The sequence below is a fragment of the Populus trichocarpa genome, chromosome 13, assembly GCF_000002775.5.
Source record: "Populus trichocarpa isolate Nisqually-1 chromosome 13, P.trichocarpa_v4.1, whole genome shotgun sequence".
NCBI classification, from domain to species: Eukaryota; Viridiplantae; Streptophyta; class Magnoliopsida; order Malpighiales; family Salicaceae; genus Populus; species Populus trichocarpa.
The window spans coordinates 9,935,084-9,954,747 of NC_037297.2; the positions used below are offsets into that span (position 1 = coordinate 9,935,084).

General features: G+C 36.4%; 1 protein-coding gene across 1 annotated transcript in view; it reads left to right on the top strand.

Moving 5' to 3' along the window:
- The window catches only part of LOC7477749 (putative receptor protein kinase ZmPK1), a 65,116-nt gene extending 59,307 nt beyond the window's left edge, over nucleotides 1-5,809 (top strand). The window contains 2 exon segments of the mRNA XM_002319824.4: nucleotides 5,352-5,717; nucleotides 5,720-5,809. Coding sequence (XP_002319860.3) covers nucleotides 5,352-5,717; nucleotides 5,720-5,794 — 441 coding nt within the window. The 3' untranslated portion in view covers nucleotides 5,795-5,809.
- The last annotated feature ends 13,855 nt before the right edge of the window (nucleotides 5,810-19,664 follow it).

Sequence of the window (19,664 nt, forward strand, 5' to 3'; positions counted from 1 at the left end):
GAGACCTATAATAGCTGTTGAGGGAGAGATATGGAGATGATCTTTCGACCCATCCGGATTTCCGGATTTGTGGATGGAGGTAGGATCGTCCGATGGACCCGATAAAAATCGGGTGTACAGGCTCTCCAACACTACAACAAGAACTTGCGGGCGGCCCGTAGTGTCTCAACTGTTGGGAGCTCCCAATCAATATCGAGCACCCAATCTAAGGAGTTCGTGGCCTTGCAGCAACACACGGCTCAGCTCACCGAAAAATACGAGCACCTATCGGCAACTTATGAACAACACAGGCTCATCTCACCGAGAAATACAAGCAACTCTCAGCGAATTATGAACAGCTTCGCCAAATAGTCATGAACATGGCATCACAGAGTGGTGATACATGTGCGCCTCCTTTTTGGCCATATAACAACTAGTCTCCTCCTCCTCCTCCTCCTCTAGCTCCACCATTATGTTAATTTGTAATGAATATTATTTAACTTTAATAGTTAATTTAATATATTTTTTAAAACACATTCAATTTGTAATGAATATTATTTAACTTTATTTTTTTGTTTTTGATGTTTAATAAAAAATTTATTTGCATAATTGGTTTTTTTACAATTACTTTATATAATTTTATATTATTTATTCTAAATATTTTTTAAAAAAATATTTAAAAATAATCACCTATGGATTGTCTCCGTCGGCATTTGACATAGAGCATGAAATGCCAATCGTACCGATGAATTTACAGACGAAATGTTTCCGTCGGTCTTTCACAGTAGCTTGGTGCAAATGCCATAATCACCGACGAATTTACAAATGAATAAATTCTGTCAGTATTTCACACACTCACCGATAAATTTACCGAAGGATGTAATTCGTCGGCATTTAACCAGGAGCTAAAAAATATTTACTGGATATGCCACTATCACCGACGGAATAAATCCGTAGGTATATGTCAAATGGGAAATTTTTTTTTGACGTGCAATTTCTGTCTGTAAAACCATTGTCGATTGTTTTTTTTACTGACCGACTTAGCGACTGAATTAGGTATTACTGACGAAAGAAAAGTCAACGGACATTTTCTGTCGGGGATGTCGTCGGTAACAAAATTACCGACGAACTCTGAATCACAGACCGATGAAATATTTTCGTCGGTAAAGCTGTGAAATCTTGTAGTGTCTCTCCCGGTCTCAGCTTCTGTCATCCTACTATGGATCAATCAGTTAGTTCTGCTGCTAGCATTAATGTCAGTCCTCCTTCTCCAAATTCATTCTCTCCGGTTCCTAGACTCACAACAGCAACCAACACAACCATGACTCCCTCTGCTGCGATAACACTTATTCCCCTCTCCAACACCTAGCAGGTTATCAATCTCAAACTCAACAACAACAATTATTTGTTTTGGCGTATGCAGATAAAGTCGTATCTGATTGGTCAAGGAGTCTTCTCATTTGTTGATAGCTCGACTCCATGCCCCTATTCGTACGATCTGTCCAGTACGGTCTCTACTGTCTCTGTTACCTTCAAATCTGGCCACTGCCAAGCGTTTCTAACTTGGAAACAACAAGACCAACTCATCCTTAGTGCTCTATTGTCCTCTCTTTCAGTTGAAGTTCTTCATCTCTTGGTTGACTGTTCGAATTTTGCCAATGTTTGGAGCACCCTTGAACTTGCTCTCGCCTCCCCATCCAACTCTGGACATTACTGGTATGACACATGCAAAATTTTATCTTAGTAATGATCAATTGCATGTTGGTGATGGTAAGGGACTTGTTATATCTAATATTGCACATAATCTCCTTCATACATCAAAACAAGTCTTCACCTTGTCCAACATATTACATGTTCCTTACATTAAAAAAAATTATTATCTGTTCAACAATTTTATCGTGAAAATTATGTCTTTTTTTAGTTTCACTCTTCTGTTTTCTATGTCAAGGATGTAATCACCAAGGAAGTCCTTCTTTCTGGTTAGAGTAAAGACGGCCCCTATGTCCTTTCAGACTCTTCTGCCACATCTCTGCCGCAAGCATTTTTGTCCACTAACATGGCCAATTACCCTAGCTTAAAACACAACACACAAGATAGTATAGAGTAAGCAAGGGGTTGATCCCACGAGGAAGGTTCAAGTCAAATTTTTATGCTAAATGATATGCAATTTGGGTGGGGTTTGGAGGTTATCTAGGCTAAAGAAAAAGTAAACATAAAACTATCAAGCTAAATTAAATAAAATCAGAAAAATATCAAAAGAACAAATCTTGGTTTCAAGTAAACATCCACCTACGGAAATCAAAACTAATCATAGAAATGAAACGTCAATTTATACTCTGAAGATCTATCTTTTCTTATGTTGAATAGTTAACAGATCCGTTGTATAACTAATCATAACCATCAAACAACCATAGTGTCCGCACTAGTAACTTAATTCAATGGCAGCCTTAAGAACTAGATAAATTGATTAATCTAAACAACATCATTATCCGCGGTCCATGTTTGATTTGATCAATCGAATGTTCTCCCTAAGTTTAATAACGTAGATCCACCACAATTATTAATCTTAGTTGCTTCATAAGTTTATATATCACAACTCCGGTTTTGATAGCAAACTTAGCAATAGATTGTTCACAATAATAACTTAGAGTCCGCTTAAAATAAACAATCATAGGAAAAATAAGCATAGGAGAACAAACATATTCATCATATAAACTGAAAAGAAAAGGTAAAATATATCTCACAATTCTTGAAATCCGAAGGTTTCCGTGTCCTTGCAACCAAGAAAAAGAATATAGCCTTGCATGTTTGTTGAACAATTAATAAAGAAAAAGGAAGAAAACATGATTTCAGGTTCTGTTGGAGGAATGTGCATTTTTCTTCTCTTTACTGGTCGTCCCCTCCTCTCTCCTCTTTTCCTTCTCTCTTTCTTTTTATACCTTAAGAAACCCTTATTCTATTTTACAAAATAGTCATCCCTTAAGTAGACATTTTACATTTAAGTACTTCAATAACTATTTTCCTAAAAAAGAAGAACTAGCCTTGGAGGAAATCTTCAAGCTTTGACTTAGAGGAGCTAAATTGATGAAATAAAAACTTGGATGTCGGTTTGGATGCTTCGGGATGTAATTTGGACTCGTTTCTTCACAAAACCTATTTGTTGGCAGAATTCATTTTTCATCTTAGAAAAATTATATCTCCCTAATACGGGATCTTTTTTAGATGAACTTTTGTACATTGATAGGTCTTTGAGTCAGGAATCCAAAAACATTAAGTTTGCATCAAATGGATGTCTGTATCTGAAGATATTCAAGTGGGAATGGTCGAAGGTCAACACTGGCAGATTGCGAGATTTGACTTTTAAGGTTGCGATTTCCATGCTCTTACTTTTTTTTTATTTTCTTTCCTTATATTTCCAGAAAGGTATGGATGTTATCTTTGTAATTCCACTAGAATCACTTCATTTGGACCTTTAGAGTTCACGCTCTGCACAAAACATTGACTGAAGGACAATTTTGTTAATTACCTCCAATTTACTTTTTTTTACATCTTTTATTCAAAAGTGCTTTCAAAATATAAAATAAAAAATATCAAGATATTTTATATATAAAATATAAAAAAAACACTAGTTAAATATAAATAAAATTATTGAATAATATAATTGCATCAACCGCACCTTTGGATGGCAAACCGTGACCAGCTAGTTAACGGAAGAAAGTCAGAGCTTTCTCTACGTAAATCGGGTAATGTCATCATTACCGATGCTGGCCGTCTCACTGTTTGGTCCACAGATACTGTTTCAGAATCCTCTGTGTTTCTATACCTCCATGAAAATGGTAATCTTATACTACAAAAGTCGGAAGGTGGTGTGCTTTGGCAAAGCTTCGATTCTCCGACAGATACTCTACTTCCTCAGCAACTACTCACCAAGGATATGCAGCTTGTTTCATCTAGAAGCCAAGGGAACTATTCTTCAGGATTCTATAAGCTTTATTTTGATGACGATAACGTTCTCCGTCTTCTGTACGGAGGTCCCGAAATCACCGTTTATTGGCCGGATCCGTGGCGTATGAGCTGGGAAGCTAGGAGGTCAACTTTTAACAGCAGCCGAATTGCTTTTCTAGATTCATTGGGTTACTTTAGCTCATCTGACAATTTTAATTTTATTTCTGCTGGTTATGGAGAAAGAGTCCAGAGAATATTGAAACTAGATTTCGATGGTAATATTCGGCTATACAGTCGAAAAAACAGGATGGACAAGTGGACTGTTTCATGGCAAGCCATGTCTCGACCTTGCAGGATTCACGGGACTTGTGGAGCTAACAGTATTTGTAGCTACGTTCCTCATTTTTGTAGGAAATGTTCATGCCTACCAGGATTCAAGATCAGGGATCGTACGGACTGGTCATTGGGATGTACAAGAATTCAATCTCACTAGTACCCGAAATGAGACAGGTTTCCTTAAGCTGTCTAATGTTGAGTTTTATGGCTACGACTACGGCTTCTTATCCAATTACACCTTCGGAATGTGTGAAAACTTGTGCTTGCAGATATGTGACTGCAAAGGATTCCAGTTGAAGTTCATCAAGCATAAGTATCGCAGTAACATTCCTTATTGTTACCCTAAGACACAGTTGTTGAACGGGCAACATTCACCAAATTTCCAAGGAGACATGTATCTGAAGGTGCCGAAAACCTTGCCTATTCAAGAAATTGGGTTAGATTGCTCCAGCACAGTTGTCAAGCAGCTGAATAGAACATACACAAAACACCAAGAAAATGCATCACTAAAGTTTGTCGTTCGGTTTGCGATGGTAGTTGGATCGGTTGAGCTCGGTATCATTTTCTTAGTGTGGTGTGTTTTTATAAGAACTCACCGGAACTCATGCGCAGGTACGCAAAATTACCACAGAATTACCACTGGCTTCAGAAAATTCACCCTTTCAGAGCTAAAAAAGGCGACTCAAGGATTTAGCAAAGAGATTGGAAGAGGTGCTGGAGGAGTTGTTTACAAGGGAATGTTATCTGATCATAGAATAGCAGCCGTTAAGCGACTGAATGATGCTTACCAAGGAGAAGCAGAGTTCCAGGCAGAAGTTAGCACAATTGGGAAACTTAATCACATGAACTTGACAGAGATGTGGGGATATTGTGCAGAAGGAAAGCACAGGCTTTTGGTATACAAGTACATGGAGCATGGATCCTTGGCAGAACAACTCTCTTCCAATTCACTTGGTTGGGAAAAGAGGTTTGACATCGCAGTAGGGACTGCTAAAGGCCTTGCTTATTTACATGAAGAATGCCTAGAGTGGGTTTTACATTGTGATGTAAAGCCTCAGAACATACTTCTTGACAGCAACTACCAGCCAAAGGTGTCAGATTTTGGATTATCTTGGCCACTAAAAAGAGGTAGCCAAGCAAACAAAAGCTTCTCAAAGATAAGAGGAACTAGAGGTTACATGGCTCCGGAGTGGGTTTTCAATCTGCCCATCACCTCCAAAGTGGATGTTTATAGCTATGGCATGGTATTGCTGGAGATGATCAGTGGAAAGTGTCCAGCAGAGGAGATAGAGAACAGGAGGGTGGTTACATGGGTGAGAGAAAAGATGAAGCAAGCTACTGAAATGAGTTCTTGGATAGAAATGATCATAGACCCCAAATTGGAAGGAATATATGACAAGGGTAGGATGGAAATCCTGTTTGAGGTGGCTCTAAAATGTGTAGCTGAAGAAAGAGATGCGATCGCGCGAGGCCAACAATGAGCCAAGTGTTTGAAATGCTTTTGCACCAGGAAAATGATTCTGAACTTGTCTAATCCACTGTAAGCATATAATAGTCTTAATTCGTGTGTTCTCTAAGCATGTATGTCTGTGTGTGTGTGTTAGTACGAGGTAGTGATCTATGTATTTTCTTCCCGTCAGAATAATAGTATATGCTTTCCACAAGGATTTGTGTCCTTCGGAATGCTTTCAGTAGTCCTGTCCTTTTGCGCTAGTTTTAGTATTTATGAAAGTGATATGGGAAGAATCTCTCTTGTCGAAAACATCTCATGTCTTGACGAAGAATTGGCCTTTGAAACCAGGGAAGCTGGCTTTGTTGAATTCGGTAGAGTATTCTGCTTCGATCAGATCGTATGTAGACAGAAGGAAACAACCCTTCATTTCTATGCTTGAATGGGAAATTAAAAAAAAACCCATCATTTGAGGTATCGTTTTTCAGGAAGAGGAAACTTTCCATCATTAGAGGTTGAATACCTTGTAGTATCTCACATTTCATCGAAACCAACAACTTATTTGATATGCCCTGATCTCCTGATGGCAACGAAATTGTGGAGGTTGGCTTGTGCTTGTGGAAGTTACAGTACTGCTGGGAGTTGTACCAGAGCCAATGGCTCTTAATTTTGTGAGAGTTGTTGGCTTGTGCTTGTGGAAGATACACTGCTGGCGAGAGCCACTAACAAGAAAATCATGCTCTTTTGGCTTTGCAAAAAGCGTATGCAGTTTTATGCATGAAGACAGTCTCTAGCCTTGCTATATCCTAAATTCTAATAACTAATTGATGCTTTATTTCAGTTATGATTTTTTCGCAGAGGCCATGCACATACTTGAAAGGCTTGGCAAGATGAACTACAACAATTAATTAACCAACATAACTTTGTTTTTTAACGTTGTGACACACTTGAAATTTAAAAACTTTTGTTCAAAGTAGATTAATTGAATAAAAGAGACCCACTTATTTGATGGGGAATAGTGATGAAGCTCGAAAAAACTTCACTAAATTTTAGCTTTCATGGATGGTAGTCGGTTGAATGGGGTGTTCCTTACAAAAAAAAATACCTTTCGAAGCCAAAATCAACTTAGGATTTTTAAATAAATATTATGTAAAAACAAAAAAAAGGAGAGAGAGATAGAGTAAGATATTTTTCTTTTGTATTGTGTTTAAAGAATCATCTTCCTCTATTTCTAAAACATGATATTTTATAGCTAAAAAAACCTAAAAAAATCTAGATATTATCTATGTAACCTTCTCAAAGTGGTATCCTTATTTCTTTGTTATTTCTCCACGTAGAGTTGTAATAGAATTGTAGCTTATAATAATAAAAAAAATAAAAAAAAAGAGATATATAGAAGAAAAAAAAAGAAGAGAGAAAACTTAGTTGAGCCTAAGCCCAATCAAGTCTAACATGGATCTTGACTTAACCGAGTGTAGACTTAATTGGGCCTCAATCCAACCAAGTAAGTCTAGCATGGCTCGGTTAGGTCTTGTCCTAATTGAGTGTGAGATTAGATTGGTTTAAGGCCCAACCAAGTTCACTTTACTTTTTGTTTTTTAATAATCTTCATCAATTGCTCAAAGTAAATTTTTAATGAAATATTGTTAAAAAATTACTTTATTAAAAAATAAAAGTATGAACTTACATTAAAAGATGGTGATGTTCTGATCAATATTGTGGGAATTAAAGCCTAATTACATAACACCTGTCACATGATTTGTGTACGTGATGGAGAATTTTGGTTCACCTTCAACTCTTTACCGTTTCACATGGTTGGTCTTTGTTTTCAATCATTCATCCATCATATTCTATTGTGTTTATTTTTCTAATTTGATGAAAGATGGATGCTAAAGTTTATTTATTTTTATTTTAATGAAAATATTTTTATGTTCAACTTTATTTGAAAATAGTTCAAAATATTTTCTCAATTCCGGCCATTGGGGAAGAAACGATAGAAATGTAAGATGATTTCAATTTTATTTTTTTTATTATTGGTTTTAGGACCTAATCAAACACTTATAAGCGTTTAATAACCAAAATATATTTTGGCTTTTTGTATGTCATGCTTGCGTATCCCCATGTATTTTTCCCTGAAGTCGCAGAAAATGCATAAAAATATAACCCAAACTTGCTCTCATTTCTTAACTATGAAACTTCCATAAACTCCATGACTACCAAAATTTTCTTGCTTCTTCTACCACTGATATTATCCTTTTCCTTCTCAACTTCATCTTCTGATAGTTTAAGCAAAGGCTCATCTCTGTCAGTGGAGAACCTAAATGATATTTTGACTTCACCAACCTTTTCTCCACTTGATTCTTTCACTACACCATTAAACAGTTTTACCGACGGATTAATTCCGTCAGTGTGAGTCACGAAAACCATCAGTAATACTTTTACCGACAGCATCGCTGACGGAATAAGTCTGTCGGAGGCATGATCGTCGGTAATTTCTCATTCCGTCGCCAATTCTGTCGGTAATTAAAAAAAACCAAACACCAACGGAACATCGACGGTGTTAATAGACTGCTAAGCGCGCCAAAAAAAAAATCCCCGCGAGAAATTTACCGACAGAATAATTCCGTCTGTATTTTCAACGGTAATTACCGACGGACTATCCGTCGGCGATTGTGGCATGGGCGGTAAATATTTCAGACTTTGTCAAATACCGACGGATTTATTCCGTCGGTAATAGTCATGGTCAATACCGAAGAAATTGATCTGTCGGTGATTGTGGAACGACCCGTAAATTTGTTTCAACTATCGGTAAAATACTGACGGCGTTCCCTCTGTAAAGCCGTCGGTATTTATTTAAAATATTTAAAAAAAATTATTTATTAACAGTAAAAAAAACTTAATAACCAAATAAATTTGTATTAAACATTAAAAATGTAAAAATAATGTTAAATAATATTCATCGAAATATTCATTACAAATTTAATGTTTTAAAAAACAAAATTAAACTAATTAAAATAGCGACGGAGCTGGAGGAGGAGGAGGAGGAGGCTGGTTGTTGTCGAGACCGTACTGCCAAAAAGGAGCAGCACATGGATCATTACCCATCTTTGATCTAATCTCCATGACCATTTGATGAAGCTGAGCATAATCCGTCGAGAGGCGTTCATATTGTTGTTTCAAGGCTAAGAACTCCTCTGACTGGGTGCTCGATACTGATGGAGAGCTCCCATCGGTTAAGACACTACGGGCCGACAACAATTTTTCGACCGTAGTGTTGGAGAGCCCGTAGACCTGATTTTTATCGGGTCCACCAGACGATCCGACCTCCATCCACAAATCCGGATTGAAATCTGGATGGCTCGAAGGATCGTCCTCATATCTCTCTCTCAACCGGCTATTATAGGTCTCCTGAAATTTATTTTTTTAAAATCATCATATTCAATTCAAGAAAATAATAACTTACAAAATAGAATGATTGAACGAACATACCACAAAATGCTGAGCACGGTTGTCCACGTACTGCTGCACCCCCTTTTGGCGATCTTGACTCCGCACGTGCGTCTCTACAAATAGCTCCATTGGACTCGGCTCACGTCCAAGAGACATAGCTTATAAGGAAAAAAAAGATTGCAAGTTAAATATATTTATAAGCAACAACAAATTAATTAACGATATATTTCATTTAAATTAATCTTACCATCCGCTTTGCATATGGGTTGAACGGGACGGAGCCGCCGGTGTGCGTGGTCACCAAACCATGAATTTGCCAGTTCTGGTTGATGGCTCCGGATTGTGAGCGCCGTGAGAACCACTCAGATGTCACGTGCTCAATATATGCCGCCCATATATCTCCCGAGATGAATGGCGGTTTGAATTCCTGCCAAACCGCCACCTGATTCCATCCTTCAAGACTGTTGTCCCTCGCATATCTTTTCGCCTTTTTTTGGGTGTCATACCAAAAATCACGCAACCTACTTCCATAGTAACTAATTAGAATTTAGAACATAAAATTATAAATCAAAAATAAATATTATTTTCAATGTTACCTAGTTGCCTGCCGCGTGATTCTCTCATACCCTCCTGACAACATTGTTGTCCGCGCTATCCCACTCAAATTTATTCTGTGTATATAAATAATTCATTGAAAATAAAAATAGTACAAGATATAAAATTACAAAAATTATTTATTAAAAATAAACTAGAAACTAAAAATTAACACCTACCTGAAATCGCTGAAACCAGGCATCGATATTAGGTCTCCACTCAGGATATCTGAAGACCTGACTCAATTGAAACAATGGAATCTCCATCGACGATTTAAACGCCAATGTAATTGTCCTGGCAGCCTCAATGTTTGTGAACCTGAAATTAAATAATAAAAAATTAATTAGTTGTTCATAAATTATGTTATAAGTATATAAAAAAAAAAACTAAAACCTAAACAAACTTACATTGAGAGGTCATCCTTCCATTGTGCCTGGTACTTGCAGGTGAATTGACCTCGCTGTGAAAGTACACCGCCTCTGCGCTGTGAAACCGCGCTAGAAGAGGCAGCATCACAAGTTGGCACAGATGCATCACTGTAATCAGCACCTAAGGAGATGTCCTCCTCGCTGCTAGAAGAACTAGCTACAACCGTCTGCTGACGACATGCTATAGATTTCATTCGACGCATTTACACAAATGTATATGAATTATTACATAATTAACTTTGATTATTGAAAAAACATTCGGCAGCACCTCCCTATACTGGAGACTACCTACAGTTTTCAAACCTGTAATCTTTACAATAACCACAATCCAATTGACTCCAGCAACATCATATATACAACCTAATATCTATAGAAATTCAATCATTAACAAAAATTCGGCAGCACCTCCCTTATATTGGGGACTACCCATAGTTTTCAATCCTATAATCTTTACAATAACCACAATCCATATAATCTCCAGCAATATCATATATACAACCTAATATCTATAGAAATTCAATCATTAAAAAAATTTTGATAGCACCTCCCTAAATTAGAGACTACCCACAGTTTTCATACCTACAAATATTGATAATTACACAAATATTGCAAAATCACTCTATACAACCTAACATCTATAGAATTCAACGTCTATATATTTTCAACTACCATCAATACAAGTTCATAAATAACAATTAAAATTAATCAAAATAAGAAACAACATAACAAACAATAATATCCTAAAATTAAGATAAACTAATTAAATTTAATTCTATATTTCAATTCACATTTAAAACATAAATTCAACAATAACAATTATTGCAATACAAACAATAATATCATAAAATTAATAAATAAAATGAAAAAACAAAATAACACTACACAAAACATCCTAAATACAAAACTAACAATACATAAACTAAAAAAACACTACATCAATTCAAAATAAATTTAGGAATAAAAAATGCTTACCTTAATAGTGTGTTGATTTTAAGATTTTATCTACAAACAATACACAAAACAAAGAACACCAAAAAAATAATCATAATTAAAATAAAAAAATACAAAGATAAAGAAAAAAGATTACATACCTTTTAATATGTTTAAAACTACCACCAAAACAATAAAATCTCTTCCAAAAACAAAACTCAAACAGAGAGGAGAAGAGAAATAGAGATGAGAGCCGAGAGAAAAAATGAACCAAATGGGGGGAGGGGGGGTTTTATATACCAATTTTTCTGATGGTATTACTGACGGATAATTAATTGTTGTCGGTAGCATTAATTTCCGTCGGTAATAAATTGATATTCGCACCAAAAATTTCAAAAATCCCGCTTGACTTTTCGATTTGTTAGCCAATCCATCGGAAACAGTGCCACTAGCAATTCTGTCGGTAAACGTGCCAACCGACCACGCCTCTGACAGGCGTGCGCTTCGGGATGTGCGCTTTCCGTCGATGTACCCGTCGGTAATTGTGGCACAAGTCCGTAATTTTTTTCCAACTCTAGGTAAAATACCGACGGGTACCAATCCATCGGTGTACCCATCGGTAATTGTGGCACAAGTCCATAATTGTTTTCCAACTCTCGGTAAAATACCGACGGGTACCAATCCATCGGTGTACCCGTCGGTAATTGTACCAATCCATCGGTGTACCAGTCGATAATTGTGGCACAAGTCCGTAATTGTTTTTCCAACTATCGGTAAAATACCGACGGGTACCAACCGTCGGCGTAGCCATCGGTGAAACTATCAATATTTTTGCAGCTTCTCCAAGTATTTTTGTCTATCCTCCTGCACAAAATCTTGAATTGCAAACTTACATCACACACAGCACAATAACAGGAGTTGACAATTAAAGAAGAATAAATATTTCATGTTCCAAAATATTATATTATAAAAATAAGGCTTTACAACATGTTTAGTCAGAATTTTCATCTTCATCCTCAATTGAATTGTTATCATCAGCTTCATCGCACTCTTCAATGTGGTTATCATTTTCTTCATCAACATTCTCTAATCCACTAGTAGAGCTCAAAACAGCATTCAACCCATCTTCGTCAACATCAACAAGACTATTGTCGAAAACAAGAAAATTTGAATTTTCTTCTAAGTCAATCGAAGGAGCAACTCGGTATGGTTCAACCAACTCACTAGCTTGAAAGACTTCATATATCACACTTATGTCTTCGTTCTCATCTTGAACAACCTCGACACGACCCTTGGGTTTCGTTTTTAAAACGGATAACCAGTCAACTCTTGATCGGTCCTTTCTAAAGGAAGGGGTGTATGTGTAATAAACTTGTTGGCATTGCTTTGCGAAAACAAAGACGTCGTTTACATTGCGGTGCCTAGCTTTTGAGTTGATTTCAACGAGACCATAGTGAGGATCTACTCTGATTCCTCTATCAGTTGTGTCATACCAATATCATTTGAATAAAAACACTCTATTCTGCTCGCTATGATATTGCAGTTTGATGACTGATGCAACCATATTATTCGATAGTTTCACCCATATTTAACTAGTGTTTTGCCTATGTTTTATATATAAAATGCCTTGATATTCTTTGTTTTATGTTTTGAAGGTACTTTTGGATGAAAGATGCAAAAAGGGGATAATTGGAGGTAATTGGCAGATTTGACCTTCAATCGATGTTTTGTGCAGAGCGTGAGCTCTAGAGGTCGAAATGAAGTGATTCCAGTGGTATTAAAAAGCTAACATCCATACCTTTCTATAAATCTAAGGCAAGAAAATAAAATAAGGAAGATCATGGAAATCGCAGCCTTCAAAGTCAAATCTCTCAATCTGCTAGTGTTGACCTTCGGCCATTTCGACTTGAATATCTGGAGCTACAGAAGTCCAATTGATTCAAACTCAATTGTTTTGGATTCCTGACTCTAATTTCTATAAACTTTACAAATTTCAGCGAAAAACAATGTCATATGAGGGAGATATGATTTTTCAAAGATGATAACTAAATTCTGCAAGCAAACAGGTTTCGTGAAGAAACAATCACAAATTACGTTCCGAAGCATCTAAACCGATATCCAAGTTTTTATTTCAGCAATTTAGCTCCTCTAAGTCAAAGCTTGAAGATTTCATGCAAGGCTATTTCTCTTTTTTTAGGAAAATAGTTATTGAAGTACTTAAATGTAAACTGTCTACTTAAGGGAGGACTATTTTGTAAAATAGAGACTAAGGTTTCCTAGGATATAAAAAGAATGAGAGAAGAGAAGGGAGGGAGCCAGCTAAGAAGAGAAAAATTCCCCCTTCCTCTAAGAAACTTGAAATCATGCATTCTTCCTTCTTTTGATTAGTTTTTCAACAAACATGCAAGGCTAAACACTTTTTCTTGGTTGCAAGGACACGAAAACCTTCGGATTTCAAGAATTGTGAGATTTATTTTACCTTTTCTTTTCAGTTTATATGATGAATATGTTTGTTCTCCTATGCTTATTTTTCCTATGATTGTTTATTTTAATTGCTAGAGTGGACTCTAAGTTATTATTGTAGACAATTTATTGCTAAGTTTGATATCAAAACCGGAGTTGTGGTATATGAACTTGTGAAGCAACTGAGTTTAATAATTATGGCGGATCTACGTTATTAATCTTAGGGAGAATATTCAATCAAATCAAACATAGACTGCGGACAGTTATATTTTCTTGATTAATTAACTTATTTAATTCTTAAGGCTGCCATTGAATTAAATTACTAGTGCGGACACTGTGGTTGTTTGATGGTTAGGGTTAGTTATACGGCGGATCCGTTAACTAACCAATGTTAAGAAGAGATAAATATTCAGAATATAAATTGATGTTTCGTTTCCATGATTAGTTCTGATTTCTGTAGGTGGATGTGTGCTTGCGACCAAGGTTTATTCTCTTGATAATTTTCTGATTTTATTTAATTTTGCTTGATAGTTTTCTGTTTTCTTTTGCTTTAGCCTAGATACCATCCAACCCCCCCTAAAATTGCATATCATCTAGCATAAAAATCAAACTTTAACCTTCCTCGTGGGATCGACCCCTTGCTTGCTCTATACTATCTTGTGTGTTGTGTTTGAAGCTAGGGTAATTAATTTGAATGTCGTTGCGCGGGGATGCGATTCGCCAAGCCGGGGCAAACAAAGCCGGCCGGCCCTACCGGATTAGGAATGCGAAGGCCTCTCCTTTTTTCTCATTTTGTTTGAGGCGGGCCGAATAGAGAATGAAATGCAGAAATCGGGGAAGGAGGCCTTCCGGCTTTTTTTTTTTGTGCGACCGCAACATCGCAACAATGACCTCTTCCAATCTATCGTAGTAGTCAACTTCAAACTCACTAGAAGTCGATCCCTTAATACAAACACCATTGTTGTATGTCTTTCTTCCATGCCCGTATTCTTCAGTATGAAAGACATATCCATTGACAAAATACATGTTATAGCACTTGACTTTTCTTTCAGGACCCAGGCTTAATAAAGACAGTGAAATAACAACACTACCTCCCATTTGATAAACCTTGTATATTAAATACAACAACAATCAATAAACGGATATTATGTAATATTGACGTATAATTAATTACATTGTAAGAGATAATGAGTTTGTGATAGGACTTACATGTGTTATAAACCATGTGGCAAATTCTTCATCTTGTAATTGAAAGATCTAGGATTCGGTCAGCTGTGAGTTATTGGACAGTAAGTATCGTCGATGTTGCCTGTAAGGTTGTTCCAAATTATATGAGTTTATGGTATCACAAAACATAAATAGTACACTCTTGACAAAGTTTATGTCGAACATCTATTTACTTGATAAAAGGTCTCAGCTCATCACAGTTAAATAGGACATAATTGTGTGCTTGTCTGAACTCTATTTCAGACAAATATCTTCCCCTCACGACATTTTTAGATGTGGGTCGTCTAGGATTGGAGAATATTAACAAGTTCTCACTTGAAGGCACTTCACCACCATCATCATGCCGTGAAACACGGTTGATCCTCGTTCTCAAATGAGGTTCAAAATAGTATAAGATAAATGTTGAGATCTCCTCAACAATATAGGCCTCACATATTGACGCCTCAACATACATCTTATTCTTAACCTTTTTTTTTTAGATTGAACAAGTACCTGCATATATATATATATATATATATATATATATATATAGAGAGAGAGAGAGAGAGAGAGAGAGAGAGAATTACAGAGCAACTTCATATTTTTACTGTTACAGCACTGCGCTACATCCAATCTATCCTTGATGTTCTCCTTTGTCTTCCTCTTCACATCCATAACGGTGTTGAAAATGTTCTCTGATTAGTACTTAAAAGTGCATTTTTATCAAGGTTTTATATCATCATTTTGCACTTGAAGTATCAATAACTCCTTAACTAAAGCATGTTTTATAATAATATATCTAATAATATAAGATACCTTTAATTTATGGTAAATGTTCATCTTAAATGCAGGCCTATCACATAAATGAAAGAATTAATTGATGAGTTGAAGTACTGAAATTGAAAGAACAAAGAGATGGCCAAACTTAGAAAAGAGATGATTGGTGCAGTCCAAACTGGAACACTGTTTGGTAATCGGGTCATATCTGGAGCTGTAGATCTCGGATTTAGGTCTGCCTTATATGGATGGAAAGCTAAGACATAGGCCTACAACTTTTATAGGGAGTCCAAGATTTAACAAAGCCTTTTTCAAGTCCAAATTGTAGCAACAACGAAGAAGTCTAAATCTGTCCTGCAGCCTAGACACTGTTCAGTGTTCAGCCCATATCTTGAGTTCTAGAAGTCCAAATGATCTCAAAGTTTTACCCTAGAAAGATGAGACAATTTCCTAGAACTTTCATGATTTAAGTCTGTTCAAATTATGACGTTATCAATGACGGTTTTGGCAGACAAGAAGATAAGAATTGTCACCAAGTCAAGATGTGGCCACCCATTCATCAATTAGTCAACAAATCAATAGTTCCGAATTTTGGCCTATAAAAGGAGGTATTTGCCATGTATTTAGGCATCTTGGTGTTCAGATCAAGATCATGCTCTTGCTCTCTCTTTATATTTTGTAATGCTTAAGTTTTGTTTATATTAATCTCTTGTTTATGCCTTTCATTTCCTTTTCTTTACTTAGTTAACTTATTTCTCATTTATGTTCTTATCTTGTTTATTTATGTTTCTTTCTTTCATTATGTGTAGCTAAGTTAATTATGTCAAGGTGAAAAGGGTACACTAATGGTGTAAGAATAAGTATAATATAAACTTAACATGGACCTTAATGTTGGATACTAACATGCTTTATATTTGTTATCTTGTTCACTTTTAATACTTTGCTTGTTAAATGGTTAATCTAGATTTATGTTGTATAACACTTGGTACAACAAATACTTGGCACTTTCATAGCCCATACTGTATGGTATAACCGACACCTGAGCTATGAAAGGAACTTGATTTGTTGTTAACATAAGTTATAATCATGAATGTCTGACAACATTTACAAGTATTAGCATTATTCGAATAAGATAACTAATGTAATCATGTCAACAATTTATAATCTGATTGTAACCTCCTTTGTGTGTGGTTTCCAATTGAATAATAAGAGTTTATACTATACTTGTTTGAAATACCATTAGTGGATCCTCTAACCTTGATATTTGTTGCTATCATTGTTTAATCCTTACATTAATCTTCCATCTCAAAGTTCTCATCAACTTCTTTTTCTTCTTCTTCTTCATTATTATTACTATTACTATTACTATTATTATTATTGTTATTATTATTATTGTTATTATTGTTCCTATTGTTGTTGTACTATTGTTGTTTATAATTTATACAATTAACCTCCCTGTGGTTCGACCCCGGTCTTGCCGGGTTATTTATTACTTCGACACTCCTGCACTTGGGAGAAGACATCAATCTTTTGGTCGTGTCATTCTCAAACACGTTCTTTTCAATGTGCATGACGTCAAGGTTATGGCGGAGAAAATTGGTCTTCCAATAAGGAAGCTCCCAAAAGATACTTCGCTTAATCTAGTTATGGGTCAAACCAAAACCAGGAAACTTCTGCTTACCTGATTGGAGACCAAACACAATGTCACCGTACTCTGACACAACATCAAGCAATTCTTCACCGGAAAGACACGGGGGTGCAACATCCTTTTCAACTCTGCCAACAAAGAAATCATTTATGTTCTTTCTGTACCTGTGATTCGGCGGCAAGAAACGACGGTGATAGTTAAAAAAAGAAGCTTTATTCCGTTTGTTAGCATGAATGCCTTGTTGTTCTCCATACAGTATGGACATGCTAGCTTTCCATGCGTGCTCCAGCCAGAAACCATTCCATAAGCTGGGAAACCATTGATAGTCCACATCAAAGTCGCTCTCATAACAAAATTATGTTTCCTCGAGATGTCATAAGTCAAAACTCCAGAGGACCACAACTGCGTCAACTCATCAATCAACGGACCTGGTATGACCATAGATAAAAACATGAACTCCGGCCTCATACACATCTCCAGTGGCAAGTTATAAACCGTCAGTATGACCGGCCAACAAGAATAAGGAGTAGCAAATGACCGGAATGGGTTGAATCTGTCTGTACACAACCCAAGACGCACGTTCTTTGATTCAGCTGAAAAGTGAGGATGCACACTGTTAAAGTGTTTCTAGGCTTCATCGTCAGAAGGATGAACCATCACTCCATCAACCGCATGATGTGATTGGTGCCATGTTATGTGCTCAACAGTCCTTGGTGACATGAATAACCTCTACAGTCTAGGTGTGATTAGGAAGTATCTAAGTTTTTTATATGCCACGAGAGTCTTCCCTCTACCAGTTTGGGGTTTGTAACGGGAATGCCCACATGTCATGCACTCGGTCAGCTTAGTATTTTCAAGGTAGTATAACATGCAGAAGTTAGGGCACATGTCAATTTTCTGGTATCCTAAATCGAGGGGTTTCATCATGGACTTGGCAGCATAGAAGTTCTCTTTCAGTCTGTTCCCTTAAAGTAAAATGCTTATCACCCATTCGATAATCTTGTCATAGCCGGCCTCACTCAACCCGTGATCTGACTTGATGGTGAACACCTGTGCTACACCCAATAATTTATTGTGGTTCGTGCAACCATCCCATAATGGTTCGTCAGAATCTTTCAACAGATCAAAAAACCTTGCTGCATCTGCATTAGGTTCTTCTTCTATGATTGGATATTCACTGACATTACCTTCACTCATTCTCATTGCATCCATAACCATATTACTGTTCTCATTTCCAACTTCATGCATGTTGCTAGCACTAGAAATTGACCCGACCACCCTTTCAACCATGCTCTCATTAGGAACAAATAGTTCTCCGTGTGCATACCAACACAGGTAATCCTCATTGAACCCTTTGGTTAGAAGATGCATCGTTACAACATCTTGATGCGAAAACTTTAATTTTTTACACTTCCTGCATGGACACCTAATACCGCCATCAGTAAAATTCCTCGAGATAGATGTTGTGAAATTAATAAAACCCTGAACACCGTTACAATAATCCATCCTCCGCAATCCTTGAGGTGAGTCCCGATACATCCATGAACCATCATCCATGACTTCTATTGAATCTCTATAAAGTATAACAAAAATATTGGTTTCTTATGTTAAATATTCATTATCAATTATCAACTATTAACGTTCATACATACAAATTTATACATATATAAATTTACGGAAATTACAACTTCGCAATAGAATTGATAACAATTAAAACATACCCGTTAAACAAGCTATTATTTATTTCATCACAACACATCTAATTCGGTGTAATTCAAACAAAATTTCAACAATTTACAAACAAATATAATTTGACAAAATCTAAAACAAACTATAACAACTACAAAATTATACATTCATGCTGCAAGTTTCTTTGACAAATAACAATCAAACCAGTACATACGTTAACAAAATACATATACTAAAAAAATAATAAAATTCACATTTAAATGTTAAAACTAAAAAGGATAGATTTACTTACAAAAAATGATAAAATCCACAAGAACGGATGTTGTGACCACGTACAAAAGTATAAGAAACTTGAGTGCTTGTGTTGAGAAGAGGGGAGAGTTGGGATGGGTGGCTGGCTGCAGTTTGGGAGGGGAGAGGTGGGATGGGAAAGAAGAAGGGGAAGAAGAAGGAGAAACAGAGGAAGAGAGTGTCGGCATAGTGGGTATATACTGGCTTTTACCGATGGAATCACCAACGAACACATTCCGTCAGTATACCCGTCGGTGATTCTGTTAGTGGAAGTGCCACGTCGATGTACGGCTATCCCGGTTTGAATCCCTCAGTAATTTCATCGGTAAAATCATTTGAAAAAATCCATGTCATCACCCCGTTGCAACTTTCAAAAAAAAGTGTCTCGGCCGTCGGCGATATGGTCGGTATATACCGACAAACGTATTCTGTCGGTATATACCGACGATGTCACCGACGGACTATATCGGTCGGTAAA